Here is a 21,042-nt window from a genome sequence, read left to right as displayed (position 1 = left end):
AATAGAACTAAATAATTATGTTTCGGCGATTTTCTCATAAAACATTTATTCCTTTATTCTAATACTTTTGTTCTGTGTTTCCAGGACCGGTCTCTTGATTTTCATGCATTGTGTGCACTATATGCTGTCACTGGTACACTTTTCTTATATAGTTCCAACTATGTCATCGAACTTATGAACTGTATCGCAAATTTTCCCACCTTTTACCATTGTAGATGTTGCTCTGGTAACATCTTTAAGGGATGGAATGAATCTTGTCAGCTATGAGTATGTGGCCTGCCAGGCCTCAAAGAAGGGGGTTCTCATTCTAAGTGAGGTAAGTATGTATTCTCTGCCTCCTGACAAGTTGTATGGCTATTATATTTCCAGAAAGATTGATGGCTTACGGTTTGTACGGATGGTATATAAAATGCAAGTTATGAATGTATCGAAGTTTGATTTAAGTGATCTAAACGATTAGTTTTGCACCTCAAGTATGTATTTTTGTTTCGGCTTTTTAGTTTGCTGGTGCTGCCCAGTCTCTTGGTGCTGGAGCAATATTGGTGAATCCATGGAATGTCACGGAAGTGGCTGCCTCGATTGCTTATGCTTTGTCTATGCCAGCAGATGAAAGAGAAAAAAGACATCGCCACAATTTTACTCACATCACCACTCACACGTCCCAAGAATGGGCCGAAACTTTTGTAAGGTATAGTGCAGACAAACTTGGGCTCTAATATCTTTTGAACATTAAAATCTATATTTACCCTGCTGTAGGCATGTCCTGTTGTTTCAGTTAGTGTGTATGAGCAGGATTTTGCCATTGAAGTAATGTTTTCTTTTCTGCATGTAGTGAACTCAACGACACAGTCGTTGAAGCTCAGCTGAGGACTCGCCAAATTCCGCCGTTACTTCCTAAAGAGGAGGTTATTGAGCGTTATTTGCAGTCAAATAATCGCTTGCTTATTTTGGTAATCATACTGAGTCTTTTTTTCCACGATCTATGGTATACCCTTTTCTAATAATATTTTACTGCACTTGGTGCAATGAAATCATGTCAAAAGCTTAGAGAAATCATGTTATCTTGTTAATAAATATATAGATTATCCATGAATTCTATGTATTAATTAACAGTCTAAGCTATAACAAAAGAAATAATAGTGGACTTTTAATTGAACATAACTCCATAAATAAGATCTCTTTGTTATCTCCAATGTTGATAAATGATTAAGACTCTGAATCACAGGGATTTAATGCAACACTAACTGAACCTGTGGATACCCATGGACAAAGGATTGATCAATTCAAAGAAATGGAGATCAAGTTACATCCAGATTTGAAAGAACCCTTGAGAAGACTTTCCGATGACTCTAAGACCACAATTATCGTCCTCAGTGGAAGCAATAGAAATGTTCTTGACAAGGTTTTCTGCTTTCACAGATAATCAACCAGCTTTTATATGTATCAGCACATTCTACATGTTGACTGATTCATTCTGCAGAATTTTGGGGAGTATAATTTGTGGTTAGCTGCAGAACATGGAATGTTTTTGCGTCTTACAACAGAAGACTGGATGACTACGATGCCTGAAAATCTAAACATGGACTGGGTTGACAGCGTCCAGGTGCATATGTTATATTCACCATTCAGCATCTGTTACTCGTATTTATGAAATCCTCATCCCAAATGAAAATCTTTTCAGCACGTGTTCGAATATTTTACAGAGAGAACTCCACGTTCTCATTTTGAACTTCGCGAGACATCACTTGTGTGGAATTATAAATATGCAGGTGATCTCAAAAGCACTATGCTCGGAATTTCTGTTTAGTTTCAATAGTATTGTATAAATTAATTTTCTTCGAATGAATAATTAGATGTAGAATTTGGGAAGCTTCAATCAAAGGATCTGTTGCAGCATCTGTGGACTGGGCCGATTTCAAATGCTTCTGTAGATGTAGTCCAGGGTGGGCGATCGGTTGAGGTCCGTGCCGTTGGTGTAACAAAGGTAAGTCGCTAATTATATAACTATAAAGTTTTCTATGTACAATTAAGCGAAGTTGAAATCTTGTGCTTCAACATTGATGTCTCTTTAGGGTGCAGCAATAGATAGAATCTTGGGCGAAATCGTGCACCACAATGGCATGAAAGCTCCAATTGATTATATTCTGTGTGTCGGGCACTTTCTTGCGAAGGTGAAATATAACTTCTTTTTTCAGGAGAAACTTCAACTAGGGACGATTCTTGAAGCATCATGCTTTTTCTCTTACTAGTGGAAAAATGTTGTAGGATGAAGATATTTACAAATTTTTCGAGCCAGAGCTTCCTGCCGGTCCAGCACCTACTGCAAGAGCCAAATTGCCCAACTCCCTCGGCAGAAGTACTTTAAATTCAACGACAAAATATGAGTTTTCGCCATTCTGCCACAAGTCTCCTCTTCCTTATCCAATGCTAGACAAGAAAGATAGCAGCAGTAATGGAAATGGGAACTGCTGGTCTAGTACAGGGGACATGATGACAATGCAGGAAGGCTCATCAGTTCTAGATCTCAAGAGTGAAAATTACTTCTCATGTGCGGTGGGAAGAAAACGTTCCAATGCGAGATATCTTCTGGGATCATCGGCTGAAGTTGTATCATTGCTGAAAGATCTTGCATATTATCAGCAGTGAGTTCGTTGCTGTAATGCATGGAAATCGAGAAAATGGGTCAAATCCTAACTTAAAGACACTTGAAGTGATGCTAGACGATGAGAGGATTAGCATGATCGTTGATTTGGTTCTCCAAATCCTCTAGAGGTAAACTCGAATTCATGATCATGAAAATCTAGTTTTTTTTATAACCATAGTTTACTTTCTTCAAACTTACTAGTTATGAGCTTCTTTCACGGTAAAGTTTGAAGAAAGCAACCATAATATTCGTGAACTTTTGATTTGGAAATTGTTTGTGAGCGTGCGTACAAATGTACCTGCATTACAGTTGGAATTCGAGCTCAAATCTGAGCCTTATCCAGCAGATATCAATATCAAATAACTAAATATATCATGGTTCCAAATATTTTAGCTCAGAAATCGGTCTGCAGTATTTTACAACATGATTGAGCTTGTCTCGATAATTTCGAGTAAAGTAAAACTTCAATGTTCGTTGAATCCTGTTGATTCTTTTGGAATTCTTCTTTGTTTTTAGGTACATGTACTTAAAATCTTCAACGATCCCAAATTAATTGGGGCAGTGTTTCTCTAATCTAGCATCGAATTTACCTAATATGTTGGAATTCGAAACGTATTACACTCGACTCCCCTTCATATTCTTTCTTTGAATTCGGACAAAGTAACAATTATAACATAATTCACGTATAACAAGTACCAAATATATCATATAAAAACCTTTTTTTCCTCTTTTTTTTTTTTGGGTTTTATCATTCGAGCAAATAAAACAATAGAGTTTGAACTAATAGGCTAATAGGCCATGGAGAAAAACAAACAAATTATGTGGTATGGATTGGTCGATGTTGGTTACTGTCAAGACATGGTCCCTTAGAACGCATGCTCTACTGCTTCGACAATTTATTCAAGAACAAATCTTCTATACTAGCTCTCTTATACAGTCGACGATGATAGTCATTTTCGTCATTGAATAAAAGAAATTCTTAGAAATCCAACTACGAAAACGGAATTGTAGTTCATGTGGTGATTGGTATCAGCATTCTAAGCTTGAGACAATTCTCTAACTTGATCAACTGCATGTCTCAAAGAAAAAAATGATTTATGACAATTCCCGTTCAAAACATTTGTACACAAAATCTACGTGAAAATGTTTTCAAAGTTCAATAACGTATCGTTTCAAAATAATGTCGCAATAATAAATAATGAAATAAATAAAAACTTGAAATGGGTTGTCGATCGTTAATAATGGAATTATATTCGGAATAATGAATTGACCTCCCATCCTTTTGTACTTTCATACCCCAACTGGGTAGATAGGAAATGGTATACTATGGATGTTGAGAGCCCCATGATTATGACATTTGACACTAGCAAAAATCTGTGTGAGACGGTCTCATGAGTCGTATTTTGTGAGACATATATCTTATTTGGGTCATCCATGAAAAAATATTACTTTTTATGCTAAGAATATTATTTTTTATTGTGAATATCGGTATGGTTGACCCGTCTCACAAGAGACCTACTCCACTCATTGAACAAGTTGATTATTATTTGTTAATACCATTCTAAATTCAAGATTTTTAATGAAAATTGTGCAACATAAGTCGATACTTGATATATATATACCATAAAATTCAAATTTGTACGAGCGAACCAGAAGCTGTATATTCGAAAAATTCGATAATTTTATGTAATTATTTTTGGAGAAGAATGTATAAGTATGTACTTATACTAGTGAGCGTTGGAAAATTGAGACTAGTAATAATAGGGCCGGCCTAAAGCACGCCATTAGGAATATGGTGGTCCTTGTTAGCCCCCTCCCATCTCCTTTTATCTTAATCACTTGTACAAAATAATATTAGATGACTTAAACTCTCTTGCACTATTTGGTTCGAATATATTTCATAATAAAATTTATGAAATATATAAACGATTAATTTATATATGGTTAACATAATGATTTATAGACGTTATCAGTTTTTAGAACTTAATTGAGTCAAACGATTGATAAAATAAATATTTGTTATTAATCAATCTCCCATCATTCGTACCAAATGGTGTCATATCTTGCATTTGTCAACGCACAATTCATCTGCTAAAAGTTGTCAACCTTTCGAAATATTCTTGTCAAATACATTTTATTCCCTCTATATTTTTCATTAGTCGCTGATGTAGACTTTGTTATGGTGTATTGCACGGGAATGATACTTTCGGTATTGATGTTAGAAACTTGAAATAGATGTCAAAAATTAAACATTTCAAGATTTCTAAATCATGGGCATAAAAAAAACACATGTATATACACACACGGGGGAAAAATTTATTGAGTCCAAAGATGGGCGAGGATCAACAACTTAATTAACTAAGTTGATATTGAAGTGGAAAGAACAATAATAAATGGGAACGACTTCTCTGGGAGATTGGAGATGTGCCGCTGACTGGGTTCTATACACAACCATCGTCTGAACAATCTGCTACCAAGTTTTTCACACATCTGAAATTGCGTTAAAATCACCTGAAACCATCCACGGACCTTGTATGTCTTATTCCACAAGTTTTTGGCAATTTTCACTTTCAACCCGATTCACCGCCTACGTGCCTTTTACGCCCCGTCTACCCAATCTACAATTACTGTTTTACACCTATATGGTCTCGAATTTGAAATCTAACCGGCATTTTGACGTTGCCTTTTGTTAATTTTAGCATGTATTTGGTAGTGTAATAAATGTTTAACTCACATGATCTTGAAATTCAGTATAATCCGACTATGTTCATTTGGGGCTTTCTTTTTTTTTTTTCTTTTTTTTTTTTGATCTGGGAACTCATACCCTCAAATTAACGCAATAGCCTACAAATCATATTAGTCATGTAAACATCAGTATTTATTTAAGGCGTGATATTTTTTCATTTACATTTTGCAGATTAAATTAAAGAACAAAATAATCCACTCATTATTAATTCAACCAAAATAGCACTAATTTGTGTGTGTATATATGTATGTATTTTGCCTCAACATTAATATAAAGGGAAAATACAATTTTGTTCCTATAACTTTGAAGTTTTCAAGTTGAGTTAAAAAGAATCCAAAAAGAGCACTTAAATGTAGAGTATCTTCTGAATATCAACAAAGAACACTATATCCTTATCTTAAAACAAAGTTCTTTTATCTTGAATCTTGAGTACAACAATCCAGTCCAACTTTCTTGTTCTTTCTTAAAATTGAGGAAGGAATTCAAGGAACCTACAATTAATGTTCTCGATTAACTTATATGAAATATAAAATACATCGTACACAATATTGAAATGTTTCAAATAAATTAATTTGGAATTTATTAAAAATCACTTCCAAATGAATAGCCGATTAGTTGTTTTTCTCCCCGATAAATCTTGGCAAATATTTTGAACGTATATTTATTCATTAATAATAAGGATAAGTATCCAAATAATGTAGTATTTTACCAAAACAATCAGGATACTTAAAATGAACCAAGCCAAGATTGTTTTCGAAGAAATCCCTATAAATATTCAGCGTATCTGTCAAATATTCTGAGCCCCTTTCAAACTTTCGACAATGGAGAATTTTCACATACTTCTCTCGATTCTTCTTCTTCTTCTTCTTCCAATCCTGGGATCATGTACTGATCAAAAACAGGTTCGACCCACATGGCAAGGCACTCGTTTTTGTTATACAAATTAGAAATGAAATTTGAGTTCTCTTCTTCATGTGATGCAAATGAAAGTGAATATTGCCATATTTTCACGGCTTATATGGAACAAATTTTGATCATTTCAGGTGTACATAGTGTATTTCGGAGAGCATAATGGTCAAAAAACGATTAAAGAAATCGGTGAATCCCATCACTCATATCTGTTCTCTGTAAAAGAAACTGAGGAAGATGCAAGATCATCACTTGTTTACAGTTACAAGCACAGCATCAATGGCTTCGCCGCTCTGCTTACCCCGGAAGAAGCTTCAAAACTTTGCCGTCGGTGAAATTCAGCATAAAAGCATTGAATAATTATTGGGTTTTCTTCATTATTAATCTCTGTGTGAATACTGTAGATTTAGTGTGTATGATTCTTGGGTTTTTGTTTTGTATTTTTAGAGATGGAGGAAGTGGTGTCTGTGTTTCGGAGCCAACCGGGGAAGTATTCATTGCATACCACAAGGTCTTGGGAATTCGCAGGTTTACAAGAGACGACAAAAGTCACCAGTGTGAAGAATGGAGGTTTATGGCTCAAATCAAGATATGGAAAAGATGTTGTTGTTGGCATGCTGGACAGTGGTATGTCAATTTTCTGTATTTCGAAATATAAAATCCTATTTGTTTTTTAAAAATGTGTATTTTTTTCTTCTTTTTTTTTTTTTTTTTTTTTTTCCTTTCCCTTGTGTGAAGTACTCCCATTGTTCATTGCCTTTACCTAAAAACCTTTTAAATAAATACAAGAAAATGGTTGATTATGTCTTCATTAGGTATTATAGAGTGTGAGCCCAAATTCAAATAATAAAAAAAAGTAAAAATAATACTTTTCTTGAAATGTAAATTTCAATGCCTAAAACCCTGTACTCATGGCCATGAGATGAATTTGTTATTGAATATCATTCAGGTGTGTGGCCTGAATCGAAAAGCTTTAACGACGAAGGGATGGGACCAATTCCACCATCGTGGAAAGGAACCTGTCAATCTGGCGATGCCTTCACCTCATCAAATTGCAACAAGTGAGTTTTTATTTTACCCTTTTCCGCCATTCCTTTTGAACAAATTAAACTCGAGTCAAGCTTTCGGCTAGGCCTGGCAGACGACGCACATAGGGAGGGGTCGAGTTTGTCATCCAAGCAAAAACCCATTCATTTGCCTTGCATGCTTTTCTTTTCAATCAAAAAATCTTAAGAAATCATGATCGATACAACGATTTGATTGATAATTTTTTTTAATTAATATTAAAAATCATTTTATTTGAAAAAGAAAACGGAAGCAAAGGGCATCTATTGGCCATGTATAATTAATAATTAATAATTAATTAATTAATAATGTGTGGCTTCCAAAATATATTGCCATCTTGTGAGCTGCTTCTATCCCTGCGATGCCTGTGGTATTTTGTTTTTTCTCCATCATCTCCGTAAATTATACCTGAATAATTTTTTGTCAGCCCTTTTCATCCATGCATTCTGCGCATTACAGACAATGGCAAATGCTAAATAGACTTGTGTGTACTATAAGAAATTTGACCGAATTAAACTAGGTTTATCATTATAGCCACAAAAAAAAAAAAAATTTGCGTTTGATTAATAAATCAAGGAAAAAATGATGAATTTTTGTCCTCTCAAGTTATCATATTTTCTATTTTTGTGAACAAAGTTGGATCTTAATTCTGAAATTTTGTTTTTTTTAGTCATTTTTATCATATTGTGACGCCTGAAAATAACGACAAGAATGAAAAAAGGACTTTTTGGATTATTATATTGATTATTTTCCCCTAAAACTAAAATATATAGATATAATTAGTAAATGCTTTTACTAGATTTTTTGGCCACGATTATCATAATAATTAACATTTCAAGAATAGTTGATGTTGATAAGAGTATCAAAGAGTTATGTTCAACATCTCAATTAGTACATTTTTTTTTCAAATTTTAATTTTATTTGATCTTTGTCTCTATCAGATAATTTTTTTTGAAGAATATTCTTTATTAGATAATTGAAGGTATCATAAATAAATAAATAAAATGTTTGGCCTAGTCTATCTATGTATTTTAAATTTCTCATTTAAGGCAAAAACTTATGTGAGACGGTCTCACGAGTCGTATTTTGTGAGACAGATCTCTTATTTGGGTCATCCATGAAAAATATTACTTTTTATTATAAGAGTATTACTTTTTATTGTGAATATCGGGAGGGTTGACCCGTCTCAAAGATAAAGATTCGTCAAATCGTCTCACAAGAGTCCTACTCATTTAATAGGGTATTATTATTATTTTGTAGAAATAGTTGTTTGTATATACAAATTATATCTAATTTCTTTATTAATAACATTAAATTTTGACGTGCGCATGAGCTTTCACCCCGATATCGAGTATTTAACTTAAATTAATTAATTTATTTTTTTAATGAATCAATTTATCGGTGGACTTGCATGTGAAAAATAAATATTAATAATTTAATTAAAATATTAATAAATTTTGATAAATATGAGTTTTAAGGAGAAAATTTGTTTTTGTGTTTCTTATATACAGGAAAATTATCGGCGCCCGATATTACATCAAAGGCTACGAAGCTTACTATGGGCAACTGAACAAAACACTCGACTACCGATCCCCCCGCGACAAGGACGGCCACGGCAGTCACACGTCTTCCACCGTTGCCGGCCGTGTAATTGATAATGTCTCTGCCCTCGGGGGTTTCGCCAAAGGCACCATCTCAGGGGGTGCTCCGCTGGCTCGCCTAGCTATATACAAAGTATGCTGGGCGATTCCAGCCCAGGGAAAAGAAAATGGCAACACCTGCTTCGAAGAAGACATGTTAGCGGCCATTGATGACTCCATTGCCGACGGAGTCCACGTTTTGAGTATATCGATCGGGACCAAAGAACCCACTCCCTACACTGACGATGGAATTGCAATCGGGGCTTTACATGCAGCGAAGAAAAATATTTTGGTGGCATGCAGTGCGGGAAATTCAGGGCCTGCCCCGGAGACGCTGTCTAATCCTGCTCCCTGGATTATCACTGTTGGTGCAAGTAGCGTGGACCGGAAATTCTTGTCGTCTGTTGTGCTCGGAAATGGCATGAAAATTGACGTAAGTTATTAACTTTCAGAAATTTGTCAATCTGTTGAGTAATAATCGCACAAATTCATTTGTTTTACTTGAATTTGTGCAGGGAGAAACGGTAACTCCTTATAAGCTGCAAAAGAAACAGTATCCGTTAGTTTATGCCGGTCAAGTAGCCATGCCTGAAGTGCCCAAGAACTTATCCGGGTTGATTATCTGTACCTTCGGTTTTTCATTTCATCAAATATAATACAAGTTTTCCATGAGTAATTGGATAATCTGGTTTTGAATGATTTTTGCAGGCAATGCTTGCCTGGTTCACTGTCCCCTGAAAAGGCAAAAGGGAAGATTGTAATATGCTTGAGGGGTAATGGAACCAGAGTGGGAAAAGGTATGGAGGTCAAAAGGGCCGGAGGAATAGCTTTCATTTTAGGCAATAGCAAAGCCAATGGAGACGAGTTAGCATCCGATGCCCATCTTCTTCCCGCCACCGGTGTCAATTACGAGAATGCACTCAAGATTCTGAATTACATTTCCACCACGAAATCACCATCCGCTTATATAGTACCAGCTACCACGGTTCTGGACACCAAACCAGCACCGTTTATGGCTGCTTTCTCCAGTAGAGGACCCAACACTCTTTCACCAGACATTCTAAAGGTAAGATATATGTATACATACAACTCTTGGGTAAGCCCATTTGGTATCTGATGCTGAATATATGGATTTCACAGCCAGATATTACGGCTCCAGGTCTAAATATATTGGCAGCATGGAGTGAAGCATCATCTCCAACGAAGCTGGAACTAGATCATCGGGTTGTTAAGTATAATATTCTTTCGGGAACTTCCATGTCTTGCCCACATGTAGCCGGCGCAGCTGCTCTGCTCAAAGCCGTGCACCCGGATTGGAGCAGTGCCGCCATAAGATCTGCTTTAATAACATCTGGTAAATTTACTCAACCACAACCGTGAATTTATGCTTCATTAACTACAAATTTGTGATGAAGTACACCTTTTATCCTCGCAGCGGGGCTGAATAACAACGAAGATGAGCTGATTACAGATGCATCGGGCATTCCTGCGGACCCTTTTCAATTTGGTTCCGGTCATTTCAGACCCACAAAAGCATCAGATCCAGGACTCGTGTACGATGCTTCCTACAATGATTATATTCTCTTCTTATGCAGCAGTGGAATAAAGAAAGTTGGCAATTCATTCAAGTGCCCTGAAAACCCACCATCTCCCGCAAATCTCAATTATCCATCTCTGGCAATACCCAAACTAAACGGCACCGTGACAGTAACAAGAACTGTCACAAATGTCGGCAGCAGTAAGAGCGTGTATTTCGTCAGTGCAAAACCTCCTCCTGGAATCTCCGTAAAATTCACACCTTCCATTCTGTTCTTTAGCCGTGCCGGGGAGAAGAAGAGCTTCTCTATTACAGTGAAAACTGAGAGTGAAACGATGGATACCATTGATAAAAACAAGTACGAATTTGGATGGTATACATGGTCTGATGGAATCCATAATGTCAGAAGTCCCATGGCTGTTTCGGTCGCTTAGCTCTTTCTGGTTCTAATTTTATCCTCCGCTGGTTTCTGGAAAACCAGTGTTCATGGACTCGTATAGATTTAGATAGAGATGGCATCGAGAAATCCGGTTAATATGTCAATAATTTGCAGAAAAAAAACAGTCAGTTTTTACATGTCATTGCCCAAAAGAAGTGACGACAGGAATTGGAAAAGCTTAATGGTTTGATTTCCGTTTATTATACTAATTTAGTAATTATAGAAGAATCAAAAATAAAATTGGGGAATCAAAGACAAACAGGAACAAGTAATGTGCACAGCAGATTCCATTCCTGTTGGTTACTTCTTTGAGGCGCCACATTAGCCGCCGACGACCATCATCTCCCATCATTATTCACATCAAACAACTTTAATAATCTTTTCCATTTGTTTTTTAGAACCCAAAGTGTGTATATATATGATTAAACTGGATCAAACAAAGTTAAATCAGAAATTAAAGAAAGCCAAGGTGTAACTCGGTCTTCTCGACAAGACATAGAATCAATTGCTCTAACTAAGACATGAACAACTTGATTCATCGATCGATTAACAAAAACAAACAAGCAAGAGTTGAATTCCTTAGCAAGGAATTTACAGTCATCAAGAATCAACCGAAGCTGGACGAGTCTTGCATCCAAAGATGTTAGGAGTCGATAACTAACTTACCATCTAACTCAATAATAATATTTTGAGCCAACTCAGAACCTCTACAATTCTCAGGACTTCTGCTACTGTTGGATTTTGAATTCCCTTTATACTGCCATGATTTGCTGCAACCACTGATCCTAGCGAGTTTCTGAGTAAGCAACAAAAACCCATGCGAGGAGATGCACTAAACACCGCTGCATCGACATTGCACTTAAGGTGAGATCTTGGAGATTTGCTCCAATGAAGAAGAGGCTGCTGGGTGATGGAAATAGGAGGCTGATCATTCCTACGATGAGTAGCAATCCATTGAGCTTGAATGTCCATGGCAGAGGAAAATATTAAAACTGTTGATTTGAACTTCCCTGTCCACACATCATTTGCCAAACATACCACAGAACCACAGCTGCAAACTCAATTTCGGATGACACTCAGCCGCTAACTGTTGGTCCCACTTACGGTAATTTGAGATAATAAAACCCGAAAATAAAGAATAAATTGAAAACCGAGATTTACGTGAAAAACCTCTAAAAATTATTAGGGTAAAAACCACGGGCAAGATGAAAAGAATTTCCACTATAATATTTTGTGGTGTACAACTTACTCACTGTGTTTCCAAAAAGAACACACACTCGCTTAATACAGGAGAACAAACACCTCACAAATATTATAGAACTAAGCACTCAAATGCTTATAAGATGAGAGAAAACTCGAAGAAGGGATGATATGAAATGAGGGGAAGGAGTTCTATTTATAGAGCTTCCCGTCAGTGTGAAAACGCGTTTGAAATTTCCGTGAAATTTCCGCCAATCACTAAAACGTGTCTTTTGAAATTTCATACACCTGCCTCATTTAATATCTTTGTCTGCTACATGTCTGCTTCATTCCTCTACCGACATTTCTCCCCCTTGGAGATTTGATTGAGAATCAAACACATCTCCACACATCCTTTCAAACTTGTCATTCCCCACTGCTTACTTTTCTGCTAAACCACTTGAGGATCTACACCACTCAAATTTATCAGTGTTCACTGGCTTGGTCAGAAAATCAGCTATGTTACCCTTTGTATGGATCTTCTGCATATTCACACTTCCTTCCTCTACTACTTCCCGCACAAAGTGAAATTGTACTCCAATGTGTTTCGTCCTGGAATGAAAGGCTAGATTTCTTGCGATGTGCAAGGTACTCTGACTGTCACAAAACAAAGGAACATTCTCTTGTTTGTGCCTGATCTCCTCCAATAACCTTTTAATCCATATTGCTTCCTTGCAAGCTTGAGTAGATGCCATATATTCTGCCTCCGTTGTAGATATTGCCACAACTGTTTGCAGTTTTGAAACCCAGCTTACCGCTCCCCCTGCAAGTGTAAACACATAACCAGTAGTAGATTTCCTCTTATCAGGATCACCTGCATAATCTGAATCGACATAGCCCCTGAGTATAAAATATGATCTTTCATAACATAATGCAGCATTCGAGGTACCCTTAATGCATCTAAGGATCCTCTTCACAGTGCTCCAATGCTCTTGTCCAGAATTCGCCATATACCGACTAACTGCTCCCACTGCTTGAGCAATGTCCGGTCTTGTACAGATCATAGCGAACATCAAACTGCCCACTGCTGATGCATAAGGTACTCGAGACATCTCCATCCTCTCTGCTTCACTGCTAGGACATATCTCGGAGGATAACTTGAAGTTAACAGGAAGAGGGGTCGATATTGGCTTACTATCTTGCATGTAAGCGTTGCAAGATTTTTTTCAAATAATTTTTATGGGAAAGTAAATCTTTCTGTTACTTCTGTCTCGGTGAACTTGCATCCCTAGAATCTCTTTTGCTGGTCCCAAGTCCTTCATATCAAATTCCCTAGCCAACTGTGCCTTCAATCCTTGGACATGATCTTTGTTGGAGCCTGCTACAAACATGTCGTCCACATACAACAGCAAAATAATATAATCATCACCAGACCTCTTGAAATACGTACAAGTGTCTGCACTCAATCTGTTGTATCCAAGGCTCATGATATAGGAATCAAATCTCTTTTGTTCATCCGCTCCGCCACTCCATTCTGTTGAGGTGTGTAAGTCATCGTAAACTGTCTCTTGATGCCCTCATGTTGACAATATGCATCAAATTCGTCACTGGTATATTCTCCTCCATTGTCAGTCCTCAAAAACTTTATTTTCTTTTCAGAATCAAGTTCAACCCGCACTTTGAAATCTTTGAAGATCTGAGAAGCATCTGATTTCTTCTTGATTGGATACACCCAACATCTCATAGAGAAATCATCAATGAACCAGACAAAGTATCTCGCTCCTCCTAGGGATACAACCGGTGCTTGCCAAACATCCGAATGAATCAGCTCCAATATGCATTTGCTCCTGGCAGTAGAAGTGCCAAACTTTAATCTGTGTTGTTTACTGGTAACACAATGCTCACAAAAAGGTAGTGACACTTTTGTAAGTCCCGGCAACAGCTTCCTTTCTGAGAGAATTTTTAACCCTCGTTATGACATATGCCCTAGTTTTCTATGTCATAACACTGTTAATTCTTTTCCTGAACCAATTGATGCAATAGCTAGTTCTGCCTCTTTGTGTGTTTCTCCCAAAAGTACATACAAATTTGCAGCAACTTTTTCCGCCTTCATAACCACAAGCGCACCCTTCACAATTTTCATGATCTCGTTCTCGATACGAGTTTTGCACCCTATGTCATCCAATTGCCCCAAGGACAAAAGATTCTTCGTCGGTCCTTTCACATGTCGTACCTCCTGTATGATGTGAATGATGCCATCAAACATTTTAATTTTGATAGTACCGACCCCAGCGATTTCCAAGGCATGATCATTTCCCATGAATACAGATCCTCCTGAGACTGGTTCTTAATGATCAAACCATTCTCTCCGAGACGTCATGTGCCACGTCGCTCCTGAATCCATAATCCATGTGTCACAAAATTTGTGTCTGCCTTTTGCAACTGTTGCTGCTTCGCAGAATAATATTTCACCACTGCTTGAAGTACTGGCCACATTTCCTTGAGAACTTTTACCGATACTCGTACACTTTTTCTTGAAGTGCCCTTTACCCCCACATTTAAAGCAGTAAATATTTTTCTTCATACTTCTCGACTTGATCTACCTTGTCTTTGGCTCCCACTGGAGTCACGGTCCATAAATATTCCTCTTATCATCGATAAAGCCTCTGCCTGCTTCGAGGTTACCAACCTATCTTCCTTATTCTTGCGTCAGCTTTCTTCTCCGAGAACCGCAGTTAAGATATCGTCGAATCTTAGAAAGCCCATAAGAATATTGTTGGTTATGTTGATGATAAGTTGATCATATGAATCTGATAGACTTTGAATTAGAAGCTCCGCACGTTCATTTTCCCCTATTTTATTCTCCATGGAAGTGAGTTGGGCAAATAGAGTATTTAGTGTGTTGATATGGTCGGTCATCGATGATGATTCTGTCATCCGAAGAGTATAAAGCCTTCTCTTTAGGAAAATCATGTTGTGTAGCGACTTGACCTCGTACATCTTTGTCAGAGTATCCCAGATAACTTTTGCTGTTTTTATCTCAGATATACTTGACCATACTTTGTCTGCTATAGCCAAGTGTAAATTGACAACAGCATTGTCATTCATCTCATTCCACTTTCCATCATCCGTAATCTCTACCGGTCTATCTCCAATAGCCGTCAAGCAATTCACTTTTCTTAAAACTGCTTGTATCTTTATTTTCCACAGCATAAAATTGCTTCCGTTGAACTTTGCTACCTCGTACCTGCCCACCATTATGTCTACAACAATTTTAGTAGACTGGACAAAATAATCTCATCTTAAATAAAAATCTCAAAAAATATTTTCTGATGTGGAAGATCAGTCTAGGCTGCAACAACAGAGCATAGTCAGAATTTTAATAAATTTTAAATCAAGGCTCTCATACCACTTGTTGGTCCCACTTGCGGTAATTTGAGATAATAAAATCCAAAAATAAAGAATAAACTGGACACCGAGATTTACGTGAAAAACCCCTAAAAATTATTAGGGTAAAAACCACGGGCAAGATGAAAAGAATTTCCACTATAATATTTTGTGGTGTACAACTCACTCACTGTATTTTCAAAGAGAACACACACTCTCTTAATAAAGGAGAACAAACGCCTCACAAATATTATAGAACTAAGCACTCAAATGCTTATAAGATAANTTTATAAGATGACAGAAAACTCGAAGAAGGGATGAAATGAAATGAGAGAAGAGAGTTCTATTTATAGAGCTTTCTGTCAGTGTTATACGCGTCTTCTCAAATTTCCTTGAAATTTCCGCCGATCACTAAAACGTGTATTTTGAAATTTCATACGCCTGCCTCATTTAATATCTTTGTCTGCTACATGTCTGCTTCATTCCTCTACCGACACTAACAAGGCCTTTCCCCTACTAGCAGAAATTCTTCATAAGGCCAATGTGACTACCAATAGAAGTGAGACACCAAACACTACGCACTGATGGGCAGGACACCAGCGCATGGAAAGTATCTTCAACCGCATGATGACAAAGAGGACATAACTCATAGACCTCAACCCGACGATTGAGAAGTGCCTTCAATGTTGGCAAAAAATTCTATAAGCTCCTCTGGATAAAATTACGAACTTTTGCTAGGACGATTAACTTCCACACCTGCTGTCAATTAACAACCCCCCGCCTGAGGAGATTGAATTCTGTTTTTCAACAGAGCTCTATACCATTTCCTGACAGTATAATATCCCTTCCTTTCATCTCCCCATATCCTTCAATCCTCGTGAACATGCCTACTCAGCGGAATGGAGAGAATTAAGCGTTGATCATGCTCATTGAAAAGTTCCTGCAACAGATCTTGAAAGGAAAGTATGTCTTGGCGAGAAAGAAAGAATTTATTTATTTTTTTTTAAATGAGTTTTGATTTTCTAGATTGGTGTTATATATGATAAGATTTATATTAAATTTATATATGATTTTTTTATATAAAAAGTTTAGTTTTTGATAAAACTCGAGTTTTTATGTTTTGTAGGTATCATTTATTCAAAGAATCATCTCTAGATTAATGAGATTATATATATTGAAGGATAGATGATGCGAAAGAGAGAGACGAGGAGAAATAGCAATGAAGAACGAAGAACATGTGTGTTGATTCAGAAAAATTGAGTGATTAAGTCTCGTTGTGTTTCTGTTGTATTACCGTAGAGTATTGAAAATATTCGAGGACAATACTTAATTAAAGTGTTGCTAGAGAATTGTTTATTTAACTGAATTTTGGTTTTACGAATTTGCATCCATTGTGTTTGGTTATTTCTAGTTATAGAAATTTAAGATGTAATTTGTTCCTTTGATGTGTTAAGGGAATTATCATTGATCCAACATAAAGGATATGGCCTCTCGAACAACTGAAGTATCATTCAGACCATCCGAATAAAATCTCCACATAGACAAAAAACGTTACGTCAGCGATTTGGTGAAAAATTATTAAAATCAAGAAAAATACAAATTAGTAAAATATGACCAAAAATAAAAAATGTGCAAGTTACACGATAAAAATATAACTTTCTCTAAAAAATTATATCTATAATGAGATTAAAAATTTTATGATCGCTACTATAGTTACTTCTCGAAAAGTCGAGCCATTTCATTCGAGTGAGATGTTGACTGATAGCATATGTCTCACGGGTAATATATATATAAATTTCGATGTTTTTTCTATCACACATGATGAAACAAATCAAAATTATATATTTATTAAGCGAGTGTCAACGATGAACACAAAATTAAATATAATTAATGAACAAGATATCAAAATTATATATATACACGTCTACTATAAAATGCAGAAGGTCACACACACGAGAAAGGCCGTGAGTCTCAAGCAAGAGCGTTATTTGTATTTGTTCCAAACATATAATTATCAAATTACTATTCCTGTTCTGATCATTAATATTAATGTATAATAATAGTCCAAAGAAACGAGTGAAACACACTATACAGTGACGCCATCAATCTATGAATTTGTACTTTCTACGATTTGACTTTAAAACCATACGTCCATTCTCTATAAATTTCTTCTCTCAAGTATAAGCTTCCAATGAATGGCGGAATAATTCCAAGAATCTGAAGTTACATTCCACGAAAATAATGAAGATGATTCCAATCCAGCTGGTTTTTACGATTCTCAGCTGGAATCAGCAAACAATACTGCAGGGACCAGGAAAAAGCTGAAGACTACAGTGATCGATAAGAAGTCCGTTCCTGTTAGAATACCTGGAAACTACTCGTGGCTCGCATAGTTGGACCGTGATGACAGCAAAATGGTGCCGCCGCACTTGATCATAGTGGGGCGTGTGGCCCGGAAGACGATGACATTCTCTGTTTGCACCAAAAAGGAAAATTCTTAAATTGTCGACAGAAGAATGTTTGGTGGCAGATAAAATATTAAGTGGTAGGTGGCTTTATTGAATAAAACGAATGATAGAAGAAATGTTCAAACGGAAGACGTATTTTTTATACGTGTTTTCACACAAACGATGCCCTCCCTCATTCAAAAATTATCACTTCATCAAGTTTTTTTATCATCTTATAGCATTTGAATGTTTAGTTCTATAATATTTATGAGGTGTTTGTTCTCCTGTATGAAGAGATTGTGTGTTCTCTTTGGAAACACAGTAAGCAGTTGCACACCATAAAATATTATAGTTGAATTCTTTTCATCATATCCGTGGTTTTTACCCTAATAATTTTTAGGGGGTTTGCACGTAAATCTCGATGTTCAATTTATCTTTATTTTCATATTTATTATCTCAAGTTGTCATATATAAAATCTGTTGGAAAATTTGATACTTAATGAATGAAAATTAAACAAATAAATCAATGTGTTTGATTTGGAAAATTCGAAACGAAGAACGAAGTTTAATGAACGAATATTGAGTTCGGTGGTTTTGAATTAAACTCGAAACGAGTTCATCAAATGTTGAAAAAAATTCAATCGAGTAGTCGGAACATGTAAGGGACGAAAACCGAAAAAAAGGGTCGCGTGAACAGTAGCCGGCGCGCACCTGCGCGCGGATCTGCGGGCATGTGCGCGTGCCTGCCAGTGGCTGGCGCGCATGTACGCGTGCCTGTCGAGTCTCGGCAGGCGCTGCCGAGCGCTGCCGAGAGCGATCGGCAGCGCACGCGCGCGCGTACAGGCGCGAGCCGGCGCCTGCAGGTCTTCGCGTCCCTTCGAATTTTTTGATGTTTTTTCATTCCCTTGGTGTCACGCCCCGAGACGGGGTTTGGTTGACATCGGCGTTGCTCTCAAATTTACATTCGAAAACAACAAGCCTCAGAAGTACAGAATTCAGAAACCAGTCTTTTATTCATAATACTGAATATTCAATGTCTGATACAACTCCATTAATAACGTTTTACAGCGGAAATGTAAAACCAGAAATACAATGTATGAACAGATGCAGCGGAATATAAAATATAAATCAGAACTGAGAACAACGATCTTCATCACCAGCCCCAAAATTGAATCTGCTCTTCTTCTTCTAACTTTTCTTCCTCGTTCTTATCTGAGATGGGTTTGGTGGGTGAGTGATATGGTTGTCACTCAGTAAGCAGGGGCGGGAATAACTCCTAGTTTTCGAAATCCCATTTTACAGAAATAGTAACACAATAACATATAGAAAACTCTTATTTCGGAACAGAAGTCAGAATTCAGAAATCACAGGTTTCAGAACAGAAATCAGAAATAGTAAGCACTGAGCACGTTAGTGAATTTCATGGCTAAACTGATATCAGTCCCCTATATGTTCTCTCCTCTAAGGGGTGAGGCCAGAATCAGAATCAGAATTAGAATTCAGAAATGTTCAGAATATATATTCCTACCATTAGTTCACTAGGGAGTTTCAGTGCTTCAAAATCAGATATCAGAAATCAACATAAAATATGCTTTAAAACAGATATTATCAAACTAGTTTCAAGATATTTATACATAAGCCCACTTATCGTAATTTGCTAGAGTTTCGGTTGAAGTCTACTGGAAATCTGGTTGTTCTCGCTATTGGATTTTACAGCTCAAACAAGGCACTCTCTTAGCTCGAAAGTTTAAGTAATACTCTCAAGATTTGTGTAACACCAAATCAGAGACTTGAGGGTGTTATTTACAGGTCAAAATCTGACTGTTAGCTTCCCTATTAATGACCATAATCTGCCATTAACAGCCTTTATTCCGTGTTAATGCTTCAGTTACAAGTCTAAGCTGAATCAGTAACTGTCTGCTGGAATTCACTCTTCTGCTGCTGGATTCTGTCTGCTGGATTCTAATCTGCTGGAAAAATACCAGCTGCTGAAATAATAGTTTCTGCTGAAAATCCGTCTGCTGGAAAATATCATCTTCTGAATTATTGACTGCTGCTGGAATTGTTAGCTTCTGCTGAAATTTTCCATTGCTATTGAATATTGCTAGCTGCTGGAAATTCGGGTTCTCACACTTGGCATTGTTTGATGATTGTGGTCAGTTACAATGGCCAAGGGAGATCCTTATGAATGAAATATCATGTCTTTTCACATGAAAAACATTAAATGCTTGATATTTTGAAAATCAAACACATATAACATATCATTAGCATATTGTCTTCTTCTTTTCTTCAACAAGATAGAGTTCCATCCATTTTCTTTGTGATAGAACTTGGATATTTGAGTGCTCATTATTAAAGAGTTGTAGTTGTATCTTGGGAGAAGATTGCCACAAAACTCAAGTACATTGTGAGGGCAAATTCTTCTTTAAGGACAAAGTGTTCAACACTTGCCTCTACAAGCCATTATTTTTGTTTTCTTCTTGCTTCTCCTCTCATATTTGAATACCCAAACAACAAAACCAACATAAAGGATGGAATGTGAGTGAAGTCCGGAACTCGATTCTCCAGACGATTGTCTTGAAACTTTAGGAAAAAAATCAGTTACTTGATGATTTTGTATTATTATTTTGACGAATTTGTCATATTATTTATATCTTTATTGTTCGATCTTGTAAAAATCCCAAGGCATACATTCTCATTCTTTGTTAAGTTAATTGTTGAATTACATTTTACAGTGTCATCAATAAATGAGTTTTAGCTTACATTGCCATTTGAAAATTGGTACTTGAAGAAATGTGAACTTGCTTAGAGTTTTCTTTACTAGATTTGATTACTTAATATCATACTCACACATTCATACACATTTATACACACATGTATTATTTTGTGATATTGATAAGATAAGTATGAGCTGACCAACAATCAATCTACAAACCAATTATCATATAACAAGTGATTATACTGCATAAACTTCTTATATTTGTCAATTTTTGTATCGCTCGTATTACACATTCATATCATTTCATTATCTCACTCCACGAGACAAATG

General features: G+C 36.5%; 2 protein-coding genes across 2 annotated transcripts; both read left to right on the top strand.

Moving 5' to 3' along the window:
* Positions 1–111: 111 nt before the first annotated feature.
* On the top strand, positions 112–3,027 carry LOC140979253 (alpha,alpha-trehalose-phosphate synthase [UDP-forming] 1-like). Its single transcript, XM_073444593.1, has 9 exons — positions 112–316; positions 501–688; positions 833–950; positions 1,226–1,402; positions 1,481–1,603; positions 1,682–1,769; positions 1,854–1,984; positions 2,073–2,171; positions 2,266–3,027. The coding sequence occupies exons 1-9, from the start codon at positions 248–250 to the stop codon at positions 2,644–2,646; spliced, it is 1,374 nt and encodes a 457-aa protein (XP_073300694.1). The 5' UTR covers positions 112–247; the 3' UTR covers positions 2,647–3,027.
* Positions 3,028–6,063: 3,036 nt separating this feature from the next.
* On the top strand, positions 6,064–11,357 carry LOC140979234 (subtilisin-like protease SBT5.6). Its single transcript, XM_073444564.1, has 9 exons — positions 6,064–6,292; positions 6,434–6,626; positions 6,747–6,926; positions 7,249–7,360; positions 8,876–9,437; positions 9,520–9,617; positions 9,713–10,070; positions 10,145–10,358; positions 10,440–11,357. The coding sequence occupies exons 1-9, from the start codon at positions 6,212–6,214 to the stop codon at positions 10,973–10,975; spliced, it is 2,334 nt and encodes a 777-aa protein (XP_073300665.1). The 5' UTR covers positions 6,064–6,211; the 3' UTR covers positions 10,976–11,357.
* Positions 11,358–21,042: the final 9,685 nt, after the last annotated feature.

The sequence above is a fragment of the Primulina huaijiensis genome, chromosome 1 (assembly GCF_012295235.1).
Source record: "Primulina huaijiensis isolate GDHJ02 chromosome 1, ASM1229523v2, whole genome shotgun sequence".
NCBI lineage: Eukaryota > Viridiplantae > Streptophyta > Magnoliopsida > Lamiales > Gesneriaceae > Primulina > Primulina huaijiensis.
Note: the sequence above shows the minus strand (reverse complement) of the source record. Positions and strands in the feature narration are given on the sequence as shown.